At 40.6% G+C, this 11,243-nt stretch overlaps 1 protein-coding gene across 1 annotated transcript; it reads left to right on the top strand.

The window, feature by feature from the left end:
- Window positions 1-4,507: 4,507 nt before the first annotated feature.
- LOC106612508 (uncharacterized) lies at window positions 4,508-6,998 on the top strand. The gene is made up of 7 exons (XM_014213690.2): window positions 4,508-4,810; window positions 4,911-5,043; window positions 5,172-5,311; window positions 5,525-5,644; window positions 5,740-5,881; window positions 6,145-6,284; window positions 6,508-6,998. Exons 1-7 carry the CDS (start codon window positions 4,738-4,740, stop codon window positions 6,639-6,641), a joined length of 882 nt encoding a protein of 293 aa, XP_014069165.2. The 5' UTR covers window positions 4,508-4,737; the 3' UTR covers window positions 6,642-6,998.
- Window positions 6,999-11,243: the final 4,245 nt, after the last annotated feature.

The following is an 11,243-nucleotide window of genomic DNA, read 5'->3' on the forward strand; positions in this document are numbered from 1 at the left end:
TGATGTCCGATGTCAAGTAGCACATGCGGTTTACAATAACGTCTGGTCCATGTTGGTGCGTCCTTACAATTAGGATGTGAAAATCACAACTCGCTCTCCTCTTCTAGTAAATCCTGAGGTGCGCTAGAAGTGGCAGATCTGTCCTGAAATAGAATGATCCGCTCTCATTTCCGAGATGTGACGACTTTCAGTCATTCTGTTCCATTTCGGAAAGAGAATGAATGGATAGCCCAACCTGTGGTTCTTTGACAATATGCAACATTCAACTAAATTAAATGACAACTGATACAATGACAGACTTTACATTCGCGGCTTCCCAATGCGTTTGGTTTATCTGGCGGTATTCAGCCTGTTATCTTCATACTGCGTACCGCAACATAGGCTAGGCTACACAGGCACTGTATTGCCAGCTTTTAGCATTCAGCGCTCTATGCCTGTGTCGCCAAGGCGTTACTTGCGGGCTTTCTGGGTTGGGACCAGGGGGCCGTTTTGAGGCGAGATGTTAAAGCGTCAATCAGCAGTTGAAACACCATCAAAACACGCCCCGCCACTGTTAGCAAAAAAGTTGAGGGATGGGACTAGAGAATTGTGAACACTCTCAAATTCAGAGACAGAGCTATGGATGCAAGAACATTTTTCTAATGGGAAAATTTTGAGGCCATGCTGCCTGCTACATTGTTATTGGAAAATACAGTTCCATTTATCTTCATTCAGGATAACAGGGGAAGTTATGAAAACTGTATCCTACCTCAATGGGTAACCTACAGAAAAGCCTTATATTATTAATTTTAGAAATGTAAATTGAAGGCTATTGCAGAGATTTATATATATTTTTGCAAATTTATAAGCTATGACATCTATGGAAGGAGAGGAAGGAGAGGAGAGACTGAATGAGGAGAAAATGAAAGACAAGGAAACATACATGGACACCGTGCTGGAGCTGGAAAAAAGACTGGAGAATGTAAGACAGAACCTGGAGGGGGGGGCGTGAGCAGAAAGAGAGAGCAGAGAGAGCAGATGAAGATTAGCGATTAGTGAGAAGCGAGCGGCAGGATGAGAGGGAATTGATCTGCAGACTAATCAAGAAAACTAAACCGACTGGACAGGTACAGACACTCCACATAACAGATAGTTCACTCAAATGACCTTCTATATATATGTACTGTTTCCTTAACTTAATAGTATTTTATGAGAGACTTAGATCCATATAACCTATACTGCACATAGCCAGAGCCATATGAACAGAATAATACTACTATACAGCAGTGGAGGCGCCTCAGAAGAGGAAGGGGAGGACCATCCTCCTCAGTGAATTTCATAAAAATAAAAATAGTGAAACATTTAAAAAGTTATTCTTTTTAGATAAAACTACAATAAATATATTCACATTTCACCAAATAATTGATTAAAACACACTGTTTTGCAATGAAGATCTACAGTAGCCTCAGCAGCACTCTGTAGGGTAGCACCATGGTGTAGCTGGAGGACAGCTAGTTTCCATCCTCCTCTTGGTGCATTGACTTCAATACAAAAGCGAGGAAGCTCGTGGTTGTCACCCCCTTCCATAGACTTACAAAGTAGTTACATGTATGAAAACTTATGCTGCAAATACAAATGTCCAAAATAACACTTTTTTACTGCAGTAATTTTGCAGTGTAACTGCAGTTACAGTGCAGTATAAATGCAGTTCACCTGCAGTACACTGAAGTTATTCTGCAATCTCTGCGCCCAAAATGTCATAGTCAACTGCAGATACTGCACTTTTACTGCAGCTTCAAAACTTTTTGTAAGGGCATGATTGTAGTGGTTTACTAACACGTTCGTTCTAGAAGCTATGTTGACTTGAAGTTAGCTGATATGGTGACAACGATGTAGGCTGTGTGTAACAGTTAGCGGTCATGATATGAAGGTTTGGCCTGGAAAGGTTTTTTCGGGCTAGTCACAGACAGCTGATGTGTTTTGTACTGAAGTATACAAACAAAGGGAAAAGGTGAGAGGAGAGAGCCTAGATGCGTAAAGGAATTACCGACAAATCAACGGGGCTCATGCTGTTTCTATGTGCTGCTATGAAAGGGTTTTAATATGCCACAATTGATGTTGGCAAAATACCTACCTGCACTTTCAAACTGCAAAAGCTGCAGGACAGAGGGGTGGGTGTGTCTGTGTCCTCAACTTGCAGCGGGTAGCCAAGTTGCACATTCGTTTAATGTGTTTTCCCTACCTTTTACCCATTTGTTTGATATTATGCAGCTTGATAGCAAACGTCCTCGCCATGTGATTTATCATAATAGCAGGCAGCAGCGACCTAAATGATCAGACTGAAAACATGCGAAGAAATGTGGTCGGGTGAAATTATGAAGCGAGTAGACGGAGAAATACAGATTCACTCTATCCAATCAGAGCAGCAGGATCAACATACAGCCCGCCCTTCTCTTTACAGACAGGAAACTAGCCAATTGAGTTATTTAGAACGAAAATCAACTACTCAAAGACAGGAGTACAGCATGGTTTAGAAACTCTGTGACTGACTAGCATGACAAAGTGGTTCCTGGCACACGAAAATACTTTTTTTTCCCCGATCAACAAAATACTCGGATCATCATTGTATCCAGAAAATTTCCCATATCCGTTACGATACTCGTTTTGTCCGACTACTCGCCACACCCCTATATGAAAGTGAACTGTGTTTGCGTGTGATCAGGGGTGTATTCATTCCGCCAATTCTGTTGAAACACATTTCTTAGAATTTAGCAAATAGAATGTGGATAAACATATTTCATTTAATTAGGCAGGTCAGTTAAGAACAAATTCTTAATTACAATGGCGGATTACCCCGTGCCAAACCCTAACCTGGAAGACGTTGGGCCAATTGTGCACTGCCCTATGGGACTCCCAATCACTGACAGCTGTGATACAGTCTGGAATCGAACCAGGGTCTGTAGTGACACTTCTAGCACAGAGATGCAGTGCCTTAGATCGCTGAGCCACCTAGGAGCCCCAAAACATACCTGAATTTGTCCAATAGAAACTCTCGTTTGCAACTGTTGGACAAATGATTACACCCTAGATCAGCTAGATGTAGGCAATATTGTGAAACGCGGAATTCACTGTGTCAGTGTCTGTCACCTTGATTATTCAAATTTCTCTCCACCTTTGCACCTACGTTATAAACTTCCATTCATAGGCTAGGTTGTAGCAACCTCATGGTGGGTATAGGGAAAAGTCGAGGATCATGTAGTAGACTAAACCTATCAATGTTACATTGAGCTGGGTGAATGGATTATGAATGACATTCATCCAACATGCTGTAATAGTAATAAGGCCATGCTCCTAATAAAAATATTGTCCTCCCTCATCTTAAATGGAATTGACCGCCACTGCACAGATACCTCTATGGCCATAGCCACTATTTACTAACATTAGCTTGTATACATAACCAGAGCCACTATTCAGGTTACATTAAATGGAGCACATGTAGCATGATCTTGTTTGGATGGATTAACTACCTTAATTAAAGTGATGCTATTCTATAGAAGGGTTCACAATATAGTGTGATTGTGATTTTTCTTTACATCAACTGAACTTTTTATTTGCGCTGTCCCTTTAAGACCGGCACCTGTTCCACTGACGCTGATGCTGCTGATTCTAGGTTACTTTGGGTGAGGCTTGAGATTATCCGTTCAAAATCCTTCTCAAGTGTATACTTAAGCAATAAGACCCGGGGGGTGTGGTATTTGGCCAATATACCACGACTAAAGGTTGTTCTTTCGCACGACACAACGCGGAGTGCCTGGATACAGCCCTTAGCCGTGGTATATTGGCCATATACCTCAAACCCCCGAGGTGCCTTATTGCTATTATAAACTGGTTACCAACGTAATTACAGCAGTAAAAATAAATGTTTTGTCATACCCGTGGTATATGGTCTGATATACCACAGCTGTCAGCCAATCAGCATTTGGGGCTCGAACCACCCAGTTTATAAAATAGACCAACACACTATCTAATATTCAATTATTATCCAATCTACTATATTGTCATATGTGTATGAATAGCATAAGTTAATATGGAGATATTGTAAAAGGCTGTTAGGTTTGACATTATTCATATATTTAATTTTAAGCAACAGGTTAAATTTCCTAATTTAAAATATATTATTGAGCGTATCTCAATTGGTTTGTAAGCATTGCTCTTATATACTGTACTTTCCCTTAATTTTTGTGGCCCTCAATCTAAATAATTACTTAATGGTGACCCCTGGTGGGTGAACAGTGAAACTAAAGCTCCTCTACAGCAGGGCTGCCCAACCCTCTTCCTGGGGATCTACTGTCCTGTAGGTTTCCTGTCCAACCCTAATTTAGCGTATCTGACTCATCTAGTTAAGATCTTGTTGAGCAGCTAATTAGTAGAATCAGGTGTGTTAAATTAGGGTTGGACTGACGGTAGATCTCCAGGAAGAGGGTTGGACAGCCCTGCTCTCCAGGCATCTCACAATTGAGTATTTGTCATTACAATGTGTGACAATGAGTTGGCATGATAGCACTTGTAAACAGATTGGCACTCATGCCAGTTCAAAACATATGTTACACATACATTACACAATAGCTTGAGAAAAAGTGAAGAGGAAATACATTTCTTTCCTTGTCAGAAACTCCCCAGATAAGGAGTGGCTATTGGTTCAACATAAAAAGTAGTGTATGAAATGAGTACTGGACACTTCCAACTGAACCTGAATACATGATGAGTATGATCATGGCATCTTTTCTCTCCGCAGCTCTGCTGTTGCTGGTTCCTGGGATCCTGACTGAAAGTAATGTGGAATATATTTACTTACTTTACCTCTTTGTAATGTCATCTCTATCACCTATACACTACAGTATAGTTGACATTGTAAATTACAATTACAACAGAGTCTTCCATTGAGTTGGTGGTGGTCAACAGCATCTCAAACACACCCAATAAGACCTACAGTACTGATGTCGCATTCAGAGGGGTCCTTATCGGTGCCATGAGAAGACTGCAGGAGACCAGTGCAGGATTCAAGTTAGTAGATTATTAAGTTAAATTGGCTTATTGTTAGATGCTGTTTCGTTAGATTCTTGACAGTTGGTGTGTCAGTGAATTTATTTTATGTAGTCAGGTGTCATTGGTGAGCATTGTTGTTTTTGCAGTTTCACCTACACAGAGGACTTCAACTATGGCCCCTTCCTGGTGAGTGTGAATGGTGTGGCTGGGAACAATACTGAAAACACTTACTGGGAGCTCCTGGTTCAGACTGGGGGGAATGGGACTACAATCAGTCCTGATGTGGGTGAGTAGTGATGGAAAGCCTCCTCTCTCTCTCTCATTTTTTTGTGGTTTATTTGCTTAGGGACAAGTCACCCGATGTAAATTAGGGAAAAAGCATGCATGTTATTTACAATGACATTCATAAAATATAACAACACCTCTGTCACACAAATGTTGCACATACTGTACAATATAACTACTCACACACTGACCTATTTGGACATTATTTCTGCAGGTATTGGCTGTTACATCCCAGAACCAAATGACCGCATTATCCTGAGATTTACTGTGTTCACCTCGGGCTCGCACTCCGGGAGTGGCAACAGTTCCAATCCTGGGAACCTGACAGCAGGAAGTAATGGAGCATTTTTTTACTTCTAGAACATGTTTACCTCTTTGCAATGTCATCACCATGGTATTGACATTGTAGGCAACAATGTTTTTCAACAGAGACTGCCAGACTAGATTCCATTGAGCTGGTGGTAGTTAACAGCATCTCAAACACACCCAATAAGACCTACAGTACTGATGTCGCATTCAGAGGGGTCCTTATCGGTGCCATGAGGAGACTGCAGACCAATTCAGGATTCAAGTTAGTAGATTATTAGCTTCCATTGTGTCATTGTCAGATGCTGTAGATTGTTAGATGTGCGTTCAAATCATTACAGTTTGAGCAATTGTGTGGAACCTTTCAGTGACCATGACCAGTGCTATGTAGTGCAAGGTGTCATTCATTGCATGGCATGGAGTGATACTGCATTTTACACCTTGTTCACTGTCAAACATAATTGTGGTATTCTGGCATTTCACAATGGCTCAAATTAAAATAAATTCATTATTCTGTTGTTTTTGCAGTTTCACCTACACAGAGGACCCCAACTATGGCCCCTTCCTGGTGAGTGTGAATGGTGTGGCTGGGAACATTACTAAAAAAACTTACTGGGAGCTCCTGGTTCAGACTGGGGGGAATGGGACTACAATCAGACCTGATGTGGGTGAGTTGTGATGGAATGTCTTTTGGTCGGTCAATACGATCTGTCAGACCGTCTCTGTCTTCATCTTTCTCTCTCTGCAAAGCTAGAGAAATACAGTAAGGAAAAAACGCATGCAGGAGTTATTTTCAATAATTTACATTCATAAAATATAACAACTGTCACCAATGTTGCACATACTGTATAATTACTCACACATTGTCCTATTTGGATATTATTTCTGCAGGTATTGGCTGTTACATCCCGAAACAAAATGACCACATCATCCTGAATTTTACAATGTTCACCACAAACTCCGCGAGTGGCAGTGGTACGAATCCTGGTGTGTTGTTGTTTTTGGTGTTTGTTTTTGTTTTCTAATCTAAGCTTAACCCTTGCCTCAGTGACTACAATACATAACCCTAAAACACTAACTAACCCCATACCTTAGTCACTACCATACCACACCTTAAGTCACTAATTAACCCCATACCTAACCCTAAGTAATTTACTAACTCATTAGCAGGGAAGTTCACTTGCTTAATACATCTAAATCAGCAGATAACTATGTGGGTTGTTGTTTTCTGTGTTAGTGATTTTCAACCAGTGTAAAGGTTATTCTGTGATCATGTTGGAACAGACAGTAGATCCTGATCAATACTGTTTTGGGATTTGAAAATGTGCCACAGTTTGTTTTACAATTTGTCATTCAATTAATAAAACATGTTAATGAAATAATTCTCTCATTGTTTGAATTACCTTTAATTTCATGAAGCTTTACCCTGACATCATAGCAAATACGCTGCAAAGGCATGTGTTCCTTGTAGTGTTGGAAAAAGTATGCAATTGTCAAACTTGAGTAAAAGTAAGGACACCTTAAAAGAAAATGACTCAAGTAAAAGTGAGTTACAGAGTAAAATACTACTTGAGTAAAAGTCTAAAAGTATTTGGTTTTAAATATACTTAAGTATTAAAAGTGAAAGTAAAAGTAGAAATTATTTGAAATTATTAAGCAAACCAGATGGCACCATGTTCTTGTATTTTTACTTACAGATAACCAGGGGTACACTCCAAAACTCAGACATCATTTACAAACTAAGCATTTGTGTTTAGTGAGTCTGCCAGATCAGAGGCAGTGTAGATGACCAGGGATGTTCTCTTGATAAGTGTATGAATTGGAACATTTTCCTGTCCTGCTAAGCATTCAAAATGTAAAGAGTACTTTTGGGGTCAGGAATGTATGGCATAACAAGTACATTATTTTCTTTAGGAATGTAGTGAAGTAAAAGTTGTCAAATATGATTAGTACAGTAAAGTACAGATAACCCCAAAAACTACTTAAGTACTACTTTAAAGTATTTTTCCTTAAGTACTTTACATCACTGGTTCCTTGTTCTTTCTTGGTAAAGATTAAGAAGAATGAAGATCGAAGATGAGAATGAAGAAAATGAAAACACATCTTTGAAGACTGTTAATAAACAAATGTTAAATGAAGAACTAGGAATCAAATAAATATATTTAATTAGACATACAATTAATGAAGGTAGTTAACCCCCTGAACCTGCCGAAAAGGTATATTTTCAGTTCAAGGTAATTAGGTTGTATTCATAGAACAATTAATATTAGTGTGCACGGACACCAGAAAATATTGTGAGAATGGAGAACATTAATCTGAGATCTATGGGACAATCACTATCAACCTTTCTTGTTTTCAAAAATATTCACAGACATTATTCTGCAATAGAAGCTCCATTGTTTTAGACCGGTTCCACTCTTACACAACAGAAGAGGGCACACGCACAGATCAGTAACAATATATACTTGCACTGTCAATAAAGGTGAAATTCAGCTAAATGTAAAATGGCTCCTAGTAGAAATGTGTGCAATGAAAACTAAATAAATAGGCCAAATCACTATTAAGTAATGTCAAACCAAATAATTGAGTTGATTTGAGTTAATTTCAGTTTATCTGATCATGACATGAAAAATGTTTTTGCAAGCATGCCTCTAACACTTCCATAGGTTTTTAGCTAGCAGAGGCTGAAGTTTGTATTGTCAAAACCATGGATTACAGTTTCTCCTGGCCCATAGACTACTGTCAGGGTGAGGAACTGTAGCGGCTGTTGAATGGAGTAGACCAAGGCGCAGCATGGTTAGTGCTCATCATAACATTTTAATGGAACACTTTAAACAAAACAAGAAACGACAGCCAAAACAGTTCTGTCAGGTAACAACACTAAACAGAAATTAACCTCCCACAAAACCCAAAGGAAAACAGGCTACCTAAGTATGGCTCCCAATCAGCGACAACGATGTACAGCTGTCCCTGATTGAGAGCCATACCAGGCCAAAACAAAGAAATACAAAAACATAGAAAAAGGGACATAGAATGCCCACCCTAGTCACACCCTGGCCTAACCAAAATAGAGAACAAAAAACCTCTCTATGGCCAGGGCGTGACAGGAACCATCTATGTAAAATACTGAACTTCCCCTTCAAATCTTCAGTCTCACAAACTAAAATAGTGACACAAGAAAATATTGTGGGAATAGAGATCCGAAATCTGATATCTTTCTAAAGATGAGTCAGAGACTATCGAACTTCCTTGTGTATCACGGATTTACCGGCTTACTGTCAATGTTGGGAGGAATGTTCATTTGGACGTCAAACTGAGTAGTTGGGTGGATCAAGTTCACACAGTGAACTTGGAAATTAAACACACCAAACCTTTTTTAAAGTATGGAGATTGTGCCTGGGAGGTGCCCGGGAGGCCATCAGAGAGGCATGTACACGTGACGGACTTAATTGGTATAGAGAATCATGCACTCGTAGAAAAAAAGGTTCCAAAGGGGTTCTTCGGCTGTCCCCATAGGATAACCTTTTTGGTTCCAGGTAAAACACTTTTGGGTTTCATGTAGAACCCTATGTGGAAAGAGTTCTGCATTGAACCCAAAAGGGTGCTACCTGGAACCAAAATGGTTCTACCTGGAACCAAAAGGGTTCTTCAAAGAGTTCTCGTATGGGGATAGCTGACGAACCCTTCTGCATAAAACCCAGAGAATCTCACTGCAAATAGACTGCCGATAGGTACTTATCACAGTGGGATGCCATTCCTTCTCATGCTGGAACAAAAGCAGTGCCTGCTGCGTGCCGACACAGTAGCAAAGAACCTGCCGTTTCTACTAGTAGAATCGCAATGTTCGTCACTGGCAAACAACTTGACTTTGAGCCAATTAGAAAGCACAGACACCCACATGGGGGAGCCAACAGGAGTGAGAAAAAAAAGAGAGAATTTTCTCCGTACATCCATGGTTAAATGTTATGATCTAGTCACACTTTATATGTGACACCTTTCAGGAAACTAGGTGTATGTCGAGCGTCCACGGGTTGTGTTAATGGCGCCGGAGGAGATGGCTGCCGTTTTACGGGCTCTTAACCAATTGTGCTATTGAGTGTGTTTTTACGTGTTATTTGTAACTTATTTTGTACGTAATGTTTCTGCCACTGTCTCTTATGACCAAAAAGAGCTTCTGGATATCTCACCTCGTACTAGACAAAGTTTTTGTCTTTAACAAGTCGGACGCAAAGGATTTACTTCAGACACCCGACAAGGCCCACATCCCTATCATTCGCATGAGAAAGAGATGGAGATATCGGGGACGTAGGTCGGGGTGCCTTGTAAGGATCTGATAGTGAGTGGGTAATCTGCCTCTACCAGTCCTATTAGCCAATGTACAATCATTGGATAATAAAATTGATGAGCTACGAACACAAATATCCTACAAACGGGTCATTAAAAACTGTAATATCTTATGTTTCCCATAGTCGTGGCTGAACGACGACATGGTTAAAGTTCAGCTGACAAGATTTACGCTACATCGACAAGTTAGAACCGCTGCCTCCGGTCAGAAAAGGGGTGGCGGTCTGTGCATATTTGTAAACAACAGCTGGTGCAGAAAATATAATATTAAGGAAGTCTCCAGGTTTTGCTCACCTGAGGTGGAGTTACTCATGATAAGTTGTAGACCTGACTATTTACCAAGGGTTTTCATCTATATTTTTAATAGCTGTCTATTAACCACCATAAACCGATGCTGGCACTAAGTCTGCACTCAATGAGCTGTATAAAGCCATAAACAAACAGGAAAATGCTCATCCAGAGGCGGCGCTCCTAGTGGCTGGGGACTTAAATCCTTTTAACCTAATTTCTACCAGCATGTTAAATGTGCAACCAGAGAGAAAAAAACTAGACCACCTTTACTCCACACAGAGAGACGCGTACAAAGCTCTCCCTCACCCTCCATTTTGCAAATCTGACCATAATTCTTTCCTCCTGATTCCTGCATACAAGCAAAAACTAACGCAGGAAGCACCAGTGACTCGGTCAATAAAGAAGTGGTCAGATGACGCAGATGCTAAGTTACAGGACTGTTTTGCTAGCACAGACTGGAATATGTTCCGGGATTCTTCCTGATGGCATTGAGGACTACACCACATCAGTTACTGGCTTCATCAACAAGTGCATCGATGACGTCGTTCCCACAGTGACTGTATGTACATACCCCAATCAAAAGCCATGGATTACCGGCAACATCCTCACTGACCTAAAGGGTAGAGCTACTGCTTTCAAGTAGCGGGACTCTAGCGCGGACGCTTCTAAGAAATCACGCTATGCCCTCAGACAAACCATCAAACAGGCAAAGCGTCAATACAGGACTAAGATTGAATCGTACTACACCGGCTCCAACGCTCGTTGGATGTGGTAGGACTGGCAAACTATCACAGACTACAAAGAGAAGCACATCCGCGAGCTGCCCAGTGACATGAGCCTACCAGATGAGCTAAATTATTTCTCTGCTCACTTCGAGGCAAGCAACACTGAAGCATGCATGAAAGCATCAGCTGTTCCGGATGACTGTGTGATCACTTTCTACGTAGCCGATGTGAGAAAAGACCATGAAACAGGTCAACATTCACAAGGCC

This window comes from Salmo salar, chromosome ssa09 (genome assembly GCF_905237065.1).
Source record: "Salmo salar chromosome ssa09, Ssal_v3.1, whole genome shotgun sequence".
Lineage (NCBI taxonomy): Eukaryota > Metazoa > Chordata > Actinopteri > Salmoniformes > Salmonidae > Salmo > Salmo salar.